This window comes from Mustela nigripes, chromosome 7, assembly GCF_022355385.1.
Source record: "Mustela nigripes isolate SB6536 chromosome 7, MUSNIG.SB6536, whole genome shotgun sequence".
Classification (NCBI taxonomy): domain Eukaryota; kingdom Metazoa; phylum Chordata; class Mammalia; order Carnivora; family Mustelidae; genus Mustela; species Mustela nigripes.
The window spans coordinates 96384768-96405351 of record NC_081563.1 but is presented as its reverse complement, the minus strand read 5'-3'; the positions used below and the strand labels follow the sequence as shown (position 1 = coordinate 96405351).

The window sequence follows — 20584 nt, the reverse complement described above, 5'->3', positions numbered from 1 at the left end:
CTTCTGTCTTCCAAAGATCAAGGAAGCCCTTGATTCATCTCCCACCAAGCCTACCATGTTGGCCACTGCTTGATATTTGGGGTGTATTCGCTTTCTTTTTGATATATAGACAAGGATCTCCTGCTTCACGGGCAAGGCCATGGCAGACACAAGACTCCGACTTCTGTCTGGTGCTTAATTCTTTTTTTTTTTTTTTTTTAAGATTTTATTTTTTGGGGCGCCTAGGTGGCTCAGTGGGTTAAAGCCTCTGTCTTCGGCTCAGGTCATAATCTCAGGGTCCTGGGATCGAGCCCCGCATCAGGCTCTCTGCTCAGCGGGGAGCCTGCTTCTCACCCTGCTCTGCCTCCTCTCTGCCTACTTGTGATCTCTCTCTGTCAAATAAATAAATAAAATCTTTAAAAAAAAAAAGATTTTCTTTTTTATTTATTTGACAGAGAGAGATCACAAGTAGGCAGAGAGGCAGGCAGAGAGAGCAGAAGAAGCAGGCTCTTTGTGGAGCAGAGAGCCCGATGTGCGGCTCCATCCCAGGACCCTGGGATCATGATCTGAGCCGAAGGCAGAGGCTTTAACCCACTGAGCCACCCAGGCACCCCTGATGCTTAATTCTCAAGATGACTCCTGTACTGGTCCCGTGTAGCTGGAAGCCAGAGCCCTTAGGCCGTGCCATGCCCCAGGCTGCAACTTTCTTGCCTTTGAAGCCTACTGAAGTAACATCATGTGAGAAGGCTGAAGCCTTCACATGGGCAGAATAAAGAAGGGAGGTCTCCATTACAGAAATACCAAGAGAGAGGGCTTTTCAACCTTTCTTTATCCCATCTGTAAGTTGAGGATGGCAAGCAGTAGAGTCCAGGTTGGGACTAGATCCCATTGTGGATGGAGAATGTTCCCGCTGTGAGGACCTGCCAGGGACCATCCCAAGAAAGCTCCAGAACTGTGTTTATAGAATAATCTTTGTGTATCCTAGAATGGAAACACATCACCTTGTGTTCTTTTTTTGAATTTCTGGAAATTGGGGGACAATGAAAGAGACATTCTAGAAATTCATCTCAACAAAATCTTTACTCATAGTTCCCAGAACAGTCCAGACTCTTAGAGTCTGTTCTTTTTAGGCTTTGTCTGTTTTAGTAATAGATTCTATTTCCAATAAGACTCTATCTTTAGAGACAGGGGAAACTGAGTCCGAGTTGCCTATAATAATAGGCCAAGGCCTCACAGGAAGAGTCAACTGAGGCTTTGATTCCAACTCACTGCAGGTACTCTTTCTACCAAACCACTGGAGATTATGAAGCTGAGGGGAGGCTAGAATCGGGCTTGACCAGATTTTTTTTTTTTTTTTTTTGGGCTTGACCAGATTAAACCATGCATGCCTTACAAAATTTAGCACTTTGATCTTGATTCACGTTTGCAGGAAGTTCTCACTTTGATGCGTTCTGACTCCAGGTAAATGAGAACTTTGTTGAGATCCAAAAGCTAAAGCCCCCCGTAGGTGTGTGTGTCCAGTTCCCACTCTGGATTTTTCCATACCACAACAGAAGACAGCCTTCCTCTTTTACTCTTGTCTTCTCTGTGCTCAACCAGCTGGTACTTGTCAACCTCTTTTGTTGGAATTAAATCTCATTCCCAGTGGTGGGATAAGGCATTCTGTATTTGGGAACCTTGAAAGGAACGTGTATCACTAATGTCCTGTGTTAGTGGATGTCAGCTAAAATTCAGCGTTGACTTTTCTATCGAAAGGCCACCCCCTGCCAGCTGGTGGGAGGTTGGAGGGGTTGTCCATGAAGGAAATTTATAAACAATGAGGAAGGAGCTGCAAACACTTTGGATTTGTTGCTCTGGAAGGATTCGGGATGCTTCCTTTTCTCACCCCAAGCCTTCAAATGGCCAGAGGCCAGGGGGATCTTGGTAGCTGTGGTGATTTTTCCACCCATTTCCTGATAAACACTGAGACAAGAACCTTTTGTCTCCAGAGACTGGAGTTGAGCAGCCGCATTCTATTGTTGGCCTGGCTGAGGGAAAACCTAAATCAGAGTTTATGCATGGGGAACCCAAGAAGACGCTGATGGAGAGACCCAGTGCCCATGATGTTTCTCATTGCCACTGGGCTTCTCCCCTTCCTCACTCAAAAGGAATAAACCTCTTGTTTGCAGATGAACCCTACCAGTATCCCATCATGGAAGTATAAGATCAATGCCTGCCTGGGAGGTGAAGCTAGGCTAGTGAGAGAAGTGAGTGCAATACAGACTAAAATAGGGTAAGTGCCCCAGAGGTGCATACACAGTGGCTGAAGGAATTGAATGTGTCAAAAGATGACTTGCCAGGAGATGGGGAGGGAGCAGGATCTGACCTTGGGTTTGACAAGGGGGTTGGAACCATTGTCCAACTGGGTGCCCCAGAATAGCTTGAACCCAGTCAAGGGGGGAGCTGAGCAATGGCAAAGAGATGCTTTTGCGGGGAATCCTCTTCCCCACCTTGAGTCCAGGAGCAAGGTTTATAAGTACTAATATGGGAGAAGTATTCTTTTGTTTTAATCCAGATTGTCTCAGCCCATAACTGTGCCACAGTTTTTCTCTTATTCTTGTATCATCTTGCCAATTATTAACATACCTAACATTTTTTTTCCTTTAAATTGACTCACCTTTGACATATATTTTACAAAGTAAGTTTGGTAAACCAGTCATAAAAAAACAAATCATAGAGGAGTCCAAATCATAGAGGCAGAAAGTACAGCAGTGGTTTCGCCAAGTGAAGGGCATTTTTTTTGTTTTGTTTTGGTTTTTGTTTTTTAACTAGGCATAGATTTCAGTTTTGCAAGAGGAAAATAGTTCTGGAGACGGATGGTAGTGATGGTTGTACAACGATGTGAATATACACAACCCCACTGAACTGTACATTTAAAAATGGTTAAGATGGGGGGCGCCTGCGTAGCTCAGTGGGTTAAAGCCTCTGCCTTCAGCTCAGGTCATGATCCCAGGGTCCTGGGATCGAGTCCCGCATCGGGCTCTCTGCTCAGCAGGGAACCTGCTTCTCTTTCTCTCTGCCTGCCTCTCTGCCTCCTTGTGATCTCTGTCAAATAAATAAATAAATAATCTAAAAACAAACAAACAAATAAAAATGGTTAAGATGGTAAATTTTTATGTTGTGTGTATTTCACCACAATAAGAAAAATTGGGGGAAAAGGAAGTAAATTTAATATCTTTGCCGTCACTGGGAACTACACTAAATACAGCACCTATTTATTTTATTTTATTTCATTTTATATTTAAAGATTTTATTTATTTACCTGACAGGGAAAGATACAGCAAGAGAGGGAACACAAGCAGGGGGAGTGGGAGAAGGAGAAGCAGGCTTCTTGCGGAGCAAGGAGCCCAATGCAGGGTTGGATCCTGGACCCCAGGATCATGACCTGAGGCGAAGGCAGATGCTTAACGACTGAGCCACCCAGATGCCCCTACAGCAGCTATTTATTTATTTATTTATTTTTGTTTGTTTGTTTGTTTGTTTTTTAAAAGATTTTATTTATTTATTTGACAGAGAGAGATCACACATAGGCAGAGAGAGAGGAGGAAGCAGGCTCCCTGCCGAGCAGAGAGCCCAATGCGGGACTCGATCCCAGGACCCTGAGATCATGACCTGAGCCGAAGGCAGCGGCTTAACCCACTGAGCCACCCAGGCGCCCTACAGCAGCTATTTAAAAGTTACTGGACATTAAAATAAAAACTGTGCCTTCATGTGAGACCTTGATATATCTAACTTTCTTTGGGAAATATTGTCAATTTTAATAAACCATAGAGAACTTATAAAATATCAAAATTTTCCCACCAAATATGGTTGGGTTTTGTTTTTGAGGGCTTCCCTGTGTCCCAGGACTGTAGCTCTTTGTTAGGGAGGCAGGCGACACAATGAATCTTAAGCCATAATTAAGCCCCCGGACAAAAGCACATTGGAAGCCAAGGCTCTGCTTTTGCGGTTATTTTTTGTTTTGTTGTGCTTTATTGATGGGCTCAGCATCCTACTCATGATAATTAACCCCATCAATTTGTCATGATTCATTCTATGACGATGTATTAAACACTAACTGTGTAAACAAGGAAAAACTATTCGTTTTCTTCAAAGTTGGGAAGGTCCACTGGAGACCTTCAAGGACCCAGGGGCGCAGGCTCTAGGAAGAGCTCTGAGTCTTCCTCAAGATTGAGTTATTAGGGAGCATTTTGCTGGAAATCCAGGTAAGACCTGGCTGGAGCCTGCCACTCACCACTGCAGATCCAAATCTGACGTGGTCTTTGTGGGTTACTCAGCCCCAAGGGCACTGCCAGGATTGGTCTGGAAGAAGGCAAAGCAAGCAGGGGGTCTCCTTCCAAGAGAGAATCACTTTCCACACCTTTCTAAAGCCTGCTTCTCCCTTTCCCACTCTCCCTACTTGTGTTCTCTGGCTGTCTATCTCTCTCTGTGAAATAAATAAAATATTTTTTTTTAAAAAGCCTGATGTAGGAGACCAGGTGGAGAGCCTGGAGCAAGGAATTGGAGAGTAGAGAGGACGACAAAAGTCAAAAGCCAAGCTATATTTTAGGAGGTCATGATAGTGCTTCCTTCAACCTATCCTGCTGACTTGGTCATCTAAATGTCTCTCGATGTCCCAATTTACAAGGCCCATTGGTTCTATAAATGGAAACAAAACAGAATATCTAGATAAAATACAAGTGTAGCTTTTCCATGAAGGTAGATTGCATTTGGTAGCACCAAATTCCAAGGCATTTAAGGTCATGTTTGTGGGGAGGCACGCACACTCACACATGCAGACATGCTTCTGCATGAGCCCAAGAACCATAAGAAGTGGTTTAGGAAAGCATTACTTTGCCTTATTTAATTCCAGAGGACTTGCCATGGATTCCATGAGATTTTTTTTAAAAGTTAGTTAATTAACTAAACTAACTCTTTTTCAGTTGAACACTTATCTGTCTGCTTTAGAAAGAAAAATTTGCTGGACATTTGAAGTATTTAACTAAAACTGCTTTTGTCTTTAAAAAATAATCAAGGCTATCTTACCATGGTTGTTGATGTAAATTGTCCAAATATAATTGTTCAGGGGCGCTTGGGTGGCTCAGTTTGTTCAGTGGCTGCCTTCAGCTCAGGTCTTCAGGTCGTGATCTGGGGCTCTTGGGATACAGCCCCATGTGGGGCTCCGTACTCAGCAGGGAGTTTGCTTCTCTCTCTCCCTCTGCCCCTCCCCCCACGTGTACGCTCTTAATCTCTTTCACACATCAATAAATAAAATCTTAAAAAAAATAAAATCATCCAGCTTAATGAAGGTTTGCTTTTAACGCACACAGAAAATGTTTGGCTTTTTATTTTTTTCTATCTACTTGTTTTGTCCCCGTGTCCTGAGCATAGATCCATCCAGAGCACTGCACCTGTGCTGAGACCCATTAGCCAAATGGGAGCCACCACCTGGTTGATGGTAAAAAATAATTTGACGGTATGCCTTGTACCCAGACCCCTAAAGCTTCATTTTTGCTATCCAGTGGCTGAAGTAAGATTCCGATGTATAGAAGGTTGCTAGCTGTATTCACTGCACCATTGTTTTTTCCTACAGAGACAACCTACATCTAAGTTTTAGGTACTTTATATATTGCTGTCATTTGTTTGAAAAAAGAGTAGTTTATAAAGTCAAAGTCTAGTCCTCCTATGTGATGTTTGGGACCCTGGTCACGGGACACTGCATTGATGATAGGTCATGTCGTCCTCTGGAGTTGTGGCTTAGGACAAGAAAGAGCATCGTTCCAAAGTCTGCTGCAAATTATTCTTCTCTGAGGTGAACTTGATTCTGTAACTTTTATTCTGTTGAATAAAAGTAGACCTAGTGTCTTTCTACCCGTCCTATATTAGAACATGCCTTCTGCAATTTCTTGCTCCTGTCTAGGCTACTAACATGAGGCCCTGGGTGTGAAGGGAATAGAGCCAAGTGGAAAGCCTGCTCACGTTCCACACTCAACAGCGCCTTAAATTGGGTGTGACCAGAGTAAGCTGTTGCTGGGGAGCCGTGTTCCCGAGAGTGGGTGTGATAGCCACTGAGCTGCTTTGGAGCTGTGAGGCCCTGGTCCATTGGCGTGGGGCCAGATACAGTATCTGAGTTGCCCAGAGTTTGTTCTCTGTTCCTAGAGGAACCTTGATGGGGGCCCCTCTGTGGTTTGCCCAGTATTTTCACATGTGGTGTAGATCTCACCAAATCTATACCTGAGCTTTATCTCTCCATGAAAGCAGGCCTAGATGCTTAGAAATAGTAAGAGTAGTTGAATAAATAAATGAATGTTGTACTCATAAACCCAGGGAGATGGTGGATATTTTCCCCAACGTATTATTTTGAGAAATTTCAAACATTATAGGAAAGTTAAGAATAGTACTGTTCACCTAAATTCACCAGTTGTTGAAATTTTGCCACATTTTCTTTACCTCTGTATTCCTCCCCCTTTTCTTATTTTTGTTTGTTTTTATTTTTTTATTATGTTCAGTTAGCCAACATATAGTACATCATTAGTTTTTGATGTAGCGTTCAGTGATCCCTTAGTTACGCATAATGCCCAGTGTTCATGCCAGCACATGTGCCCTCCTCAGTGCCCATCAACCTGTTACCCCCACGTCTCTCCACTCTGAAAAACAGTGTGGAGGTTCCTCAGGATGTTAAGAATAGGAGCTATCCTATGACCCAGCAATTGCACTACTGGGTATTTACCCCAAAGATACAGAAAGATACAGATGTAGTGAAAAGAAGGGGCACGTGCACCCCAATGTTCATAGCAGCAATGTCCACAAAAGCCTCCCCCACCTTTTTTTGGAGAGGAATGGGAGGCTGACCATTTGACATTTACTCTCCAACATTTTCACACTTTGGCCCTAAATTCTTCAGTTTGCATCTCTTAATGACAAAAGCATTTTCCTACATAAATAACAGTACTACACTCAGGAAATTAAACATTAATGCAATATTATCTGTTATATGCCCTTATTGAATATCCCCAGTTGTCCTTTATAGCTGTTTTTTATTCTGATGCCACGTGTGATCAATTCCGTGCACTCAGTGGAGTTACCTCTCTTACATCTCTTTATTCTCCTTTTATCTATAATAATCCCACAGCCGTTTAAAAAATTTTTCATGACATTGATATTTTGATGAGTTCAGGCCAGTGGTTTTGCAGAAAGTCCCTGAATTTGGATTTGTCTGGTTGTTTTTTCTTGTGGAGGTTCAGGTTAAACATGTTTGGGGGCAGGAAGATGACCTAGATGTTACTATGACCTTCTCAGAGCAAATATTAGGGGGACACGATATCAGGCGCCTGATTATTGGAGGGGTTGATGCGATTGACCTGGTTCAGATGGTGTCTCACAGGGGCAACTGGGAGGCTCAGTGGGTTAAGCCTCTGCCTTCAGCTCAGCTCATGATCCCAGGGTCCTGGGATGGAGCCCCGTATCAGGCTCCCTGCTTGGCGGGGAGTCTGCTTCTCTCTCTCTTTCTCCTCTGTCTCTAGTTTGCTCTCTCTCAAGTTAATAAATAAAATCTTTAAAAAATAACAAGATGGCATCTCACAGATTTCCTGTGTTGTCAGGGTACCTTTCCTCTTCCTGATAAGTAATCTGTGGGCAGAGATTTGAAGATGTGAATGTTCTGTTCCCTCACAACCTTTCCCCTGCTGATGATTAGTACCTACTCAGCATTCTTGCTCATATCAGTTCCACACCATGCTGGAGGGGTTCTGTACCCCTGTACCCCATGCAGATTAGAAAGGCGAAGCTCAAAAGGGGAGGTGGGGCTCACATAGTGGCCGGCCTCCCGTGACCATGTCATCATTAGAACCTCCTGAATTACATCACAACGACTTATCTTTTATAAACCAGTCTTCTTTGCCCCTCCCCCCATATATGCGGCAGACATCTGTTTAAAGAATCACTGGTTTCTATGATTCTCATCAGCTTCTGTTTTAGGTTGAATTTCCTTGATGCAGAGCCCTGTGCTGTAATTTACTGAGATAGGGTCTCAGGAGCAGCCTGGGAAGGGGTGAGCAGGGCCATCTGGGATGAGTAGGAAACCAGGCAGAGATCCGGGGGCAGCTGGAGGGTAACCTCAGCCTGATCCTACAGGGAATTCTGCCACATGACTAGCACCCAGGGGTTGTCTCACCTTCAGGCAAGAAGGTCGTTCCTCTATGCCCTGTCTCAGTATGTCATTAGTGCATCTGCTCCCAAGGGAGCACAGAATTTTCTGGGTATGCGCAGGACAAGGGGGCAGCCAGCACCCACGGCAGCGGGGGCACAGGTCCCCAGTCTAGTAAAGGGGAACTGGGCAGGGCACCAACAGCGTCCAATACAGATTCATTTCCCTCATTAGTTCTTTCCTGAAGGTTGTCTCTAAGACAAGCCAATCTGTCTTTTTTCATTCTTTCTTTCAACCTATCTTATAATAATATACTACCAAACTCAAACATCTGATGGTGAAAGAAATGCATTAGCTTAGTCATTTGCAAAGACAAGATCTAATTTATGGTTGCTCCTTGATGAAGCCCCATGGATCTCATTCATGGATCCCGTCTGGGCCCGGGCATTTCAGGCTGAGGCTGAGGCTGACAAAGACTCTTTACCTCTTGAACAGCTGAGGTTGTTCAAGGATGTGTCCGTCTCAGAAAGGAAGAAGTGTCCACATATTAATCACCACACATGTGAACGTTAGGATTGGTGTGTTAGAGACAGTAAAAATTGCTCTTGGTAAAATAGCACCAGGCCGAGATGGCAGGAATGGAGGGTTTACTTAGGTCTGGAGAATTCTTTCGGGGTCATGTTACCAGCGTGCACCACCCCCCTGCAAAAAACCACCCCACCTCATTGGTTCTGAGTTCAAGAGCACATTTTGCTCGTCGGTCTTAAGCAAATGCTCCCCAGACTGCTGCATCAGCGTCTCCTGGAGCTTGTTAGAAATGCAGGGCCCCACCCCAGGACTGCAGAATCAGACCCTCTGGGGCTGAAACCAGGAATCTGCAGCTTAACAAACCCCAGGAGATTTCTCTGGCTCAAGTGCCAATCCAATGCCGTGGTTGTAAACTTGGCTACAAGTTGGAATTGCCTGGGGAAATTTGTAAAATTCTGATGCCTGCATCCCGCCCCAAAAAGTGTCTGATTTATTTGATCTGGGGTGCAGTCTGGCCATCAAAACATGTTTAAGCTCCAGGCAGTTTTTATGGGCAGCCAGCGTTGAGAATCACTGCTCTCAAGTTGCCTCGTTGGCCTCATGAGAAAGGAATTTTAACAGCAGCTTCGTTTTGAAGAGTGCGTTCTTAGAGCTGCAAAGATTCACTTCAGAATACCTGGAGGCCTGGGGCGGGAAGGGGATGGGGGAGCATTTGCAGAAGGAGAAACTGCTCTTTTTGGCTCAGACACTCCCATCTGGAAAGTGGTAGCAAAAGGTAAACTTTAAGGGGAAACAAATGTAAATCTTGAATGGAAGCATGAGATTCTTCAGATCTGTACAAAGTCAAGAATGTGCAGGGAAGACGTCGAGATGGGGGTCTCTGGCCAGCTGGTGCACTTATCCTTGTGGGAGTTGATACTGAGCTTGCTTCCCCAAAAACAGTCGATTGCCTTAAGTTGGCTTCTTCTGTATTCAGTCCCACCTCTTAGGAGTAGAGTGGTACACAGGTGAAGAGCACACTTTTTTTTTTTTTTTTTTTTTTTTTTTACATTTTTCTCACTCTTGCCTACAATTTGACTTTATCATCATTCGCAATGTTGAAAATTTCATTCAGGCCACACATTTGGGTTTCTTGGGGTTTAGATGTTTGAAAACTATTAGAACCCCAAGCTGAACTTGCCCCTTCAAATGTGAGTAATCAGATCTGATGTTTTTCACTGGCCACTCCAAGACAGGGATTGATGACCAGCTCACTGAGACCCAGGGCATGGGAGAGGGATAGAGACACCAGAACCAAGCACTCTTGGATTTGAATGCCTTCCTGCTCACTCTTATCAGAGGCATATCTTTGCCTTGAGCAAGTTACTTAAGCAGTCTGGGCTTCCCTGTCCACCGTACCCACCCTGCTTTTTTTTTTTTAAACACTGGATTCCTGATACCTGCCTTTGGGGACTGTTTTCAAGGAAATGAGAGAATGTTTGCAAAGGGTCTGGCACACAACAGACAGCACATAGATACAAGCTCGCCTGTGTTCATGATCTTACTTGTTACCTGCAGAGTTGGAGGAACACCAGACCTCTTGAATTTCTAGCTCTGCCATTTCATGAGTGTTTATAATTCTGGGCAGCCCGATACCATCCTGGGCCCCAGTTTTCTCATTCATAAAAAGGGAATTGCATACGCAGTCACAAGGTTAGTTTTGGCACCAAAGGCAACTATGGAAATCAATAAGACGTTTTTTAATTGAGGTGTCATTCACACAGCATACCTTACTTAAACTGTATAATTCATTGCTTTTCAGCACATTCACAGAGTTGTACAGCCATCAGCATGTCTCCATTCAGAACATTCTCTTTACCTCAAAAAGGAATTCCATCCTGATTAGCAACCAGTACCCATCCGGCCCCTGCCCCCAATCCCAGCAACCACTAATCTTTCTGTTTCTCTCTTGGTGTCTAGTCTAGATATTTTGTATAAGTGGAATCACACAATATTTGTGTCTAGCTGCTTCCACTTAGCATGAAGTCGTCACAGTTCATGCCATTTTGGAGTGTGGATCAGTACTCCATTCATAAACAGATTGAATGAATATTATGACTGAATAAAATTCCATTGTATTGTTAGACCACATTTTATTTGTCCATTCATTAGGTGATGGAAGTTTGGGCTATTTCCACTTTATGGCAATAATGAACTCATGTTAGTATGATTTTATAAATAGCACAGCATTATTCAACTGTGAGGTTTTATTACAAATAATGGTAGTAACAAAAGTGCCTCGATGTGTGAAAAGAAATGAAATCCAGTTCATGTGGGTATGAGTGTGCATGAACGAGTGTGAATGTTTTGTTTTCACTTTTTGAGCATGCCACGGTGGTGCCTATGATATATGCTTTGGAGCCCTAGAACCTCATGCTACCCTATGGAACATAGCATTTAGGGCTCTGTGCTCAAATTGTGAAATGGCTTATGCCAGAAGACAGACTCGACAGCATTCGGGATGTTTAGAACCTTTTGAAAACTGGGTTAGAAATAGAAGGTCTGTTGGGTCTGTCAAATATTCTGTTTAATGGTATAGATATGGAGAGAGAGCTGATAGGACGCCTTCCCCACAGAAAACTTTCAGGCTAGAGGGGAAGCGAGGTGGGATGAAAGAGGGAGTATGTGCTAGGACAGGTCTAGCCTAGAGACTGTAGGACGGTCTGCTTGTCAGAGAAATGGGGCTGCGGCCATTTGACCCCTGCCAATTCTCTTTCTCCTAGCATGGTAAGACACAAGGATGATGGCTATTCCGAAGAAAAGGATGTGAAGACCTGTCCGCGGGACTCTGGCTATGATAGCCTCTCCAACAGGCTCAGCATTTTGGACCGCCTTCTCCACACCCACCCAATATGGCTGCAGCTGAGTCTGAGTGAGGAGGAAGCAGCACAAATCCTCCAGTCCCAGCCTCCAGGGGTAAGACTCAGAATCTCAGAGAAGCAGGTTGAGACAGGCAGGGCTGCTGCTTTCTTCAAGAGAAAGACCTGGAGTTCCAGAAAGTTCTTCCTAGGCTGTAGGGAGCAAGCCTTCCAGTGTGCACCTGGGTCACAGTGCAAGGGGATTGTGGGATATATGGAGGCAGGCCTGAGGAAAAGAACCCTTCACAATTTGTCTTTCTGTGTTCATCGACTCGTTACAGAGGGAGATCCAGGACTGGGTAGGGTGACAGAGCATCTGGGTAATGAGGAGGGCCCCTGGCTGGAGGCCCTGGGGTAACTTCTTGGACCTCAACACTGAGGATGAACCTGGTTTCGGGGTCCTCAGCTGCCCCTATTGTTTTCATTCTGAGCCTGGAATCCCTGCCAGGGCCTAGCTGTCCAACTTCAGACTTCAAAAGTTCCAAAGTTCTGTGTCCATAGACTTGTCTGCTCTGGTTGCTGATGTAATCCTGTTTCTCTTGGGTTTCCTCAGTGACTTCCCACAGGGCTCATGGCCCAGTTATGTTTCTTCAGCTACTGTCTACCCAACACCAGTCTCTTAATCAAGACCACTCCACGACTCTATAGAGGTTCCTCAAAAAATGTCATTCTGTGGTTGGTGTCCTATGCTGTTCAGTATGGTAGACACTTGCCCTGTGTGGCTATTTAAATTTGCATTAATTAAATTAAATTAGAAAAGCAGCTCCTCAGTTGCACTAGCCACATTTGAAGGGCTCACTAGCCATAGACAGCTGGAGGCTACCACATAGGATGATGGTGTGGAGTATAAAATGTTTCCAACACAGGAAGTTGTATTGGACAATGCTTATGCACCATATCTACTTCCAAAGAAAGGATAAATACAATAAATCACAGACAAAGTAAGACTCGGAACAACTCATGACAAGAGATAGAAACTAAGAAAAAATGGAGAAGCAAGGGAAAAAAGGGGGGAGGGACCCTCCATCATAGCCGGCTGAGAACGTTGTGGCAGTTGGGCATAAAAATGAACTTTCTTGAGTTTCCTATCAGCCAGAGCCTCGCTGTTTTCATTTTTTGACTTATAAGTGAGTCTTTGTTTCTCATCAGACAGAAACAGACGGGACTGAGACTAATGTTGGAACATGCTCAGGGTGATTAGGTGCACTATTTAATCATCTTTGTGGAAAATTCCTTGCCAACATGCCAGGTCGTTGGCTCTAGTCTGGGTCTCTATGATCAGGACCCATGTCTGTGGGGCTCCCTCTTTTTGGAGGTCAAGTTGTCTGCTCCTGCATTTCTGCACAAATGTTCTGAAGAGGGAGGTCACCCTGTTGCTAAGCAACAGTTCCCTTCTCTTCCTGGCTTCCCTCCCAGCATGGGGCGCGTCCATTCCTGCTGAGACCTGTGGGGAACAAGTCAGGCAGAATGTTCTGTCTGTCTACCTACTTGATCCCTGGACAGGACCTGCCTGGCGAGGTAGGGCAAGCTGAGGGCAGGTGGAGGGCAGGCGGAGGAAGGGAGCAGCATGGGTCAGAATAGGCCAGAGTGCACCAGAAGCAAGAATGCTGAAGAGAAGGAAAAGCAGGTGTGAGAGGAAGGAAGATTTCAAAGTCCTGCCATGGTCTCATGGGTCCTTAATCCTCTCCATCCTAGGACAGGAATCGGCAGACTCTCTGTAAAAGGCCAAAGTGTAAATATTTTTGGCTTTGTGGGCCAAAGAATCTGTCAGAACCTCTCAGCTCTGCCTCATAGTGCAGCTGCAACCACAGACAGCATGTAAGTGAAGGAGTGTGGCTTTGTTTCAATAAAGCTTTATTTATAAAAACAGGCCGCAGGATAGATTTGGTCTACAGGCCTGACTCTCTGTTCTAAAGCTGCAGACATTTAGGAAATGAGACTTTATTCTCCCTGACCCCCAGGTTTCAGGGAGACACCCACCTGCACAAAGGAATGAAATGTCTACTCCACCAACCAACCGCTGGCTCCCAGCAGGGCTTTGGGCTTTTCTACCCATAGGGATAGAAACTGGAGTTTTCCAGTTTTAGGGTGTCCCAAAAGCAATGACTCCCAGAACTGGCTAGTAGATGTATTCTCTCCCATGGCTGCCTCGCTGTGACTGCTGGGAGAGAAGAGAGAACCCAAAGGTCTTCCTAATTCCCTCTCAGCAGACACCCAATCCCCAGAGCCGCCCTCCCACCTCCACCCAGAAGAATTTTCTTGGGAGATACTGACTGGACATACAGAGGGGAGTGAAGATGAGGTGAAATGATAAGAATAAGGGAGCAGAGAGCATAGTGTCCGAATACAGCGGAGAGAGTAGTGGTTAGAGAAACAAGACAGGATAGGATCCTTGGAGAAGGGCCATGTGCTCCATCGAGAAGGGAACCAGAATTCAGCCAGGCTGTTCCACTGCACACTCTAGGAGACACCGTTTGATTTATAGCCTAGGGAATTGGTTCCCCCTGGAGTTGTGCAGTGCCTAGCATTATAGGGCATAGTTGCCTCTGCAGTGTCGGAGGCCAGAATGGCGGCTCAAGTTGGACAGCGGGAGTTGGGTTGGTTTAAAGCACATGCCTAAAGATAGTATTAGAACTGGGAGAGACATTGTCACAAATTGGGGTGACAAAATGGACCTGCAGCTCTGGTGTTGGCTTGGGGGAACCTCAAAGCATTACCTCCCTACCTCCCTAATGGGGCAGCCATTTTTAGCTCCAGCAATTGTTTCACCATACCTGATCTTGCCATATCATGCTGTTTTCCAAGACAAGCTAGAAACTCTGATTTTAATTTTAAAAACCTGCTTTTTCACTCTTAGAAATAAGTTTAATTTTCTTTCTCTCTCCTTTTTTTTTTTTTTTTTAAGATTCATCTATTTATTTGAGAGAGGGTGGGGGAGCAGAAGGAGAGCAGGAGAAGCAGACTCCACTAAGCATGGAGCCCGATGTGGGGCTCCATCCCACAACCCCGGGATCATGATCAGGGCTGAAATTAAGAGTCATATGCTCAACTGAACCACTCAGATGCCCCACGAATTTAATTTTCTCTCATAAATATACTCGTGAGCCAAATTAGCCAGTGAACTCCCAATTTACCTCCTAGTGTTTAGCCATGTTACTCCTGTTTAGAATCTGGGTTCATCAACCATGGTGCCCATGGAAGACGTGGTCTAGAGAACATATAACAAGAGCTATAAAACAATCACCAAACTGAAATTGCTTCTGCAGACGGAGGGAGCATTGGTCTCCTGGAGAAGATTCTGTCAAAGGGAAAGTAGGATTCTTGAGAAGCCAGTTATCAAAGGAAGGCAGCTGGGGCATGCTGGTTGAGAGTCCCTTTCGCTGGCAGTAGTGTCCCCAGTTGAGCCTTAAGGTTTAGTTATGAAGGACATTCTAGTCATGGACATTGCGTGTGCAGGAAATCACATGCTCAGCTTCTCACCTTCTAGATAGTTCCTCAGCTTGAATTTTTTTTCCCTCCACTAGATATTCCTGGTTCGTAAATCCACCAAAATGCAGAAGAAGGTTCTCTCCCTTCGCCTACCCTGTGAATTTGGAGCCCCTCTCAAGGAATTTACGATAAAGGAAAGCACGTACAGTAAGTGGTCGCTGGATGGCGAAGTCCTGGTTGATGGGAGGGCCTCTGATCACCCAAGCAAGTGGAAGTGGACAGAGCTTGCCCTTCAAGACAGACAGACAGACAGACATGAGACTGAGTCCTGGCACAGTTCCTTCTTCACTCATTGACTGGGCAGGTAACGGACCCAAGGAGCCTTGGTTTTCTTGTCAGGATAATGGGGTGATGGCAGCATCAGGGAGCTGTTAATGGTTTAAGTAAACAGCCTGTGTGCAGCCCACTGCTTGGCACATGGCAGGTTGGCTTTCTTTCCCCTCCCCAGTTAAGTAGAGCATGGATTTGGTTCCTAGGTTTACTGATGACTAACCCACAGGACAAGCTGTAGCGATTGGGCCTTTTTATGGGATGGCATGCGAAGGCATGTGTCTGTACATCTTTGTGAATTACCCTTGAGCGGACGTGTTCCCTCCAGACAATCACTGTTCAGTTGTCTATGAAATGCCCCTCATCAGAGGCAGAATCCAGCCCTCTGAAAAGAAATTAGCCGTCAGAAGTTTTGAAGGGAGAAAGGTGGCTTTGGTTTTCTTTCTGCTATTCAGCAATCCCTGAAAATGTGGAGGGCCATGTTTTAAATACAAAAGGGAACACATACTGCTGATGTATTGGCAGCTTCCGGGAAAGGATCTGCTGTGACTCTGTGCCCCAAAGGGGAAGGTTTCATCTGAGCGGGAGATGAACCATGAGAGACCATGGGCTCCGAGAAACAAACTGAGGGTTTTAGAGAGGAGAGGGGTGAGGGGATGGGTTGACTCAGTGATGGGTATTAAGGAGGGCACGTATCGCATGGAGCACTGGGTGTTACACACAAACAATGAATCATGGAACACTCCATCAAAAACTAATGGTGTACTGTATGGTGACTAATGTGACATAATAAAAACAAAGAAAGAAAGAAAGCATGGGTTAACAAGCTGAGACGGGAAGGCCAGGAGTGGTGAGTTTGGAAGCCCAGTGACTCTCTCTATAGCAAGACTGAGGCCACGATGTTTGCTTGCTCCCCAGTTTCCACCTAAGCAAGCCTCAGTCCCCACTTTTGAGGGAAGTGAAGGTACTGAGGTCAGTTGAAGAGCAGGGAAGGGATTATACTCAGCCTGGAGTTCATGGTCTCTCTGAACCAAATGGCCTTCACAGAGTCTAGAGGAGACATTTCCAGCAGAAGTGAAACCTGCCAGCCTCTTTGAGGTCAGCCTCAGGTTCAGCTGTCAACCTGGGCCTTGTGATGTGTTTCCTCCAGGCTTTACAAGGTTACTGATGCCCAGGAAAACCTCCACGAACAGTCAGTGACCCTGGTGTGTGGTTCATACCTGTGAATTTGCATGAGGAGGTAATCACAAGATAGATTGCAAACCCTCCATTCTAAAGACAATGGATAAAAATTTAAGTGAGGAAAGTCAATGCTACAGTAGCTTTCAGAATTTGGCTAGCCAAGAAGTGACAGATCTAACTGGTCTTTACATCCCTTCTCATATCCAGAGTGAAGCCTGGTAAGTTAGCCTAGAAACCCCCTCCTCGCCCCCCTACAGTAAGTACAGTTAGTGTTAGCACTTTAAAGCTTTCTTGGTGTTCATCTTAGCTTCCTCCTGGCTGAAGATTTTCCCTCCGTATTGTGTCAAGATTTGTATCAGTTCCCTCTTCCCATCCAGAGGACTTACCGTGGTTGAAAAAGTTGGTCTGAGCAAAGCATTCCCTTGTTACTAGTTACCACAGGTCTTGGTCCCACCATGCTGGCCCTTCCTGGCCAGGGCCTAGCTTCTGTGTGAATGGAGGTGGATTGGGAAAGGAAGGACTTGCTAGAAACACAGATACCTTGTCATAACATCTGGACAATATGGTTTAATAGTAAAGACCAGCTCGTATTTGTATGGACTGCTTTCACATGAATTACCCCTCTAAGTTAATGTAATTGTATTATTATTTTATTTTTTTAGGTAATAAACAGATTTTACCCGACTAAATGGTATTATGGCAAAAGGAATGCCACATGAGTATGATACTGTAGTTATAAAAGTGGCCTCCCACAGGGAAACAGATTAACAATTCGGACACCACTATACATGGATACTGGACTTGAACAGTGAAGTAAATGATGGTGGATGGTGGGAGCCATGTTTTTCACTCTTAGAGGGGGAGGTTATAGACTAGAATGATCCATGTGGTAAGGATTAGTGTTGGAGACATCAGTAAGAACTCATTTTTCTCTTGATATCCATACAGACGGCTACATGCAGGGAATATTGGTAGTCAAATGTATTTACATAGGTTAGTATACTCATGTATTTCTTTGGTCTGTCAGCTGAGAGAATGACACCTAAGAGAAAGTAGCAACCAGCATACCTAATGCCCAGATCTTGGTGGTGTTTGTTTACTTTTTTTTTTTTTTTTTAATTAAATTTGACTTGGTTAACACACAGTGTAATATTGGTTTCTGGAATAGAATTTAGTGATTCATCACTTACATACAATTACTCCATGTTTTAAAATTTCAGTTTCCACTTCTACCTTTCTGAGAGAGAGGGAAACTGCTATTCTTGTCCATTGTACAGATGAGAAAACCAAGGCTCGGAGAGGTTAGCCTACCCCCACGTCGGCTTCCCCCTACTTATTTAGTTAATTGTGGTGCACGTGCATGTTTCTGTTTCTGTCTGTCATGGTGTATATGTAGAGGCATAGGTGTGTTTGGGGTGCTACAGAGATACTGATAAGCAAACCAAAACAACATATGCAGATAACAAACAATATAAGTGAGGATTCAGAGTGTTATAAGAGGGAGAAAAACTGATTGAGAAACCGAGGAAATCTTCACAAGGCTGAGGCTATTTGGAATGTTTTTGGAAGGATGACTGCCTGAGTGGCATTTTGGCAGACACGGCGTGAGGAGTGGTTGGCAAATATGTAAGTATCTAAAGTCAAACCCTCACTGTCCAGCCGTTGGGAACATGTGCAGGATGGCTCACTGTCTGGCCAGCTCATGGTCGCTGGGAAGCTTGTGCACTTTGTGGTGGTGGGTAGGGGCACTCAAAGTAAATGGGTTTTAGAATCTTCCCTGCTGAATTTACCCCAGAGCTAATTTACTAGAACCTTGTGTTTTCCTCCAAGCTTTGTACTCCCTTGGCCTTGTGTCTTAACCAGAGGTGGCCTATTTTGGAAAAGAGGAATGTGACCCAGTAGGTTTACCCATCTACCCAAAGAGGGTCAAGGGCAGCGGGGGCTTCGGTGTTTCCCCATTACTGTTGTATGCTCATGGTCTTGCAGGCTGGCCTGACCAGCCCCTTGGCCCCTCCTCAACTTCGTGTTTGAATTTTTTTTTTTAAGATTTTATTTATTTATTTGACACAGAGAGAGAACACAAGCAGGGGGAGCAGCAGGCAGAGGGAGAGAGAGAAACAGACTCCCTGCTGAGCAGGGAGCCCAATGTGGGACTCAACCTCAGAACCCTGGAATCATGATCTGAGCTAAAGGCAGACACTCAATGGACTGAGCCACCCAAGTACCTCATGTGTTTAAACTAAAAAAAAAAAAAAAAGATAGTTGTGCAATTTGTGCCTGTGCTGGTCTGTTTACCAAGCACTAGAGCATGAGTCAGGGCCCGGACTTCTAGGCCATGGATTCTACTGGTCTGTTTCTGGGTGACACACATCCTCACCACAGCTGGTTCTGATAAGCTGCACAGTAGTTGGTTTGAGAGGGTCCTACACATGCAGCAGACAACAGCAGAGGGCCTTTCCTTTCCCAAAACAATTCCCCGGGATACTCAGCTGGTTTCCGAAATCTTCCCTTTTGCAGCCTTTTCCCTGGAAGGCTCAGGAATCAGTTTTGCGGATTTGTTCCGGCTCATTGCTTTCTACTGCATCAGCAGGTAAGACTCTACACCTCTTACGATCTCAGGCACCTGCTTAGTGCATGCCGTGTAAATGACCTCGGGGTTTCTGGATGAAAGCTGGGCAGAGGGGTCTGGGAGATGTCCCTGGAGGGATTGATTATGAATTAAAACAGTCACCAAGTCCCCTCTGCCAGGTAGTATCAAAATACTATGCTATGCCCATCCAAATTAATATGCCCCATCTTCAAGCTATGCCCTTGACTTCTTTCCCCTAGACCTGTCGGGCAGGAAAACAGACACACATGTACACATATGTGCACACAGGCATACACAGAAAGGGACCCACGGTGAAGACCCCTAACATTTAAAGGTCCCTGATAATGTTTCTGCAAACTCTCCAAGGGATGCTGGAAATACGGGCCCATAAACCAGCTCATAATCTTGCATCACTGTTCTCCAGGCCCACTCAGTGCTCATGCCCTCATGCAACTGTGTTAGACCACAAGTAGTTCGGCGACAAATCCCCGTGTTAGTGTGGGGAATCTGTGAGTCGTTGAAGGTGCTCCCTGTTTCTTTCCTTTCTAGCCATCATAGTTTTTCAAGTGGAGTGTTCTTTGGATGACTCAGAATCCATAGTCTTCATCTGCAGAGACTGACATGACCTCCACGCAGGCCCCCTTGGCTTCTCTGTATGCCTGTTGCAGCCGATAGAGCACAGACAGACGTACGTTCCTGGGGTCTTTCCAAAGATCATGTCTCACAGCCATCCCAGTCTGAAGTGGAGAAGATTGTTTGGGGTTCCTTTCCTTGATATTAATTTAAGGGTCGAGTCTATTCTCAAAAACGGAGTTAGATGTTTGTTTTACCTGTTGGTCTAGACCCTCCCAGGGGAAGGCACTGAGCAGTTGACCCCTAGATGTCACCACGCAGGTAAAGCCACACCGTCAATGGCCTGAGGGTGGGGAGGAACTTACAGTGGGGACCTGCAGGGCTGATCACCCAGGAGAGAAAGCTAAGGGGCTTCATCTAGAGTTGGACCCAGTGGGCAAGAGCCCTTGGCCTGTGTAAGGGTAAATATCTACTGCCCAGAAAGAAGAAGAAGCCAGTGCAGGAGTCCCCACTGGTTCCAGGAATCCACACCTGCTCTGGTTTGAGGCCAACCAGCTCTCGAAAGTGAATTTCGACACTAGCGTGTTGATTGGAGGCGAAGTTGGCTTACTCTGCAGAGTTGGCTTGTTGACTGTCCTGTTGTGAAAAATCGTTACACCTATAACATAGTATTTGGCAGCAGCATACGAAGGATACCATCTCTCCCCCTCAGTATTCGTAAGAGGCTGGTTAACCTGATGTCCAGGGCTGTTTGATGGTTGAAGGAGATAAAGCACATGAAAGCCTTCCCTACACTACAAAGCATGGTCCCAATATAAGGTGCTGATGGAAAAATCCCCACATGGACATTTTGTGATCAGAGAGCTCTGAGATTCATTTTCCTATTTTTTATCCCTCCAAATGCAAAAGTTC

General features: G+C 45.2%; 1 protein-coding gene across 12 annotated transcripts in view; it reads left to right on the top strand.

Moving 5' to 3' along the window:
- RIN2 (Ras and Rab interactor 2) overlaps positions 1-20584 on the top strand; it is a 221917-nt gene that overhangs the window by 167413 nt on the left and 33920 nt on the right. For 10 of the 12 annotated variants that reach the window (XM_059406455.1, XM_059406456.1, XM_059406454.1 and 7 more), the window contains 3 exons: positions 11434-11626; positions 15093-15204; positions 19027-19099. In XM_059406455.1, coding sequence (XP_059262438.1) covers positions 11434-11626; positions 15093-15204; positions 19027-19099 — 378 coding nt within the window. Of the gene's footprint in view, positions 1-2147; positions 2252-11433; positions 11627-15092; positions 15205-19026; positions 19100-20584 lie in introns of all 12 variants that reach the window. The other 2 variants (XM_059406463.1, XM_059406464.1) reach the window with 1 other exon arrangement.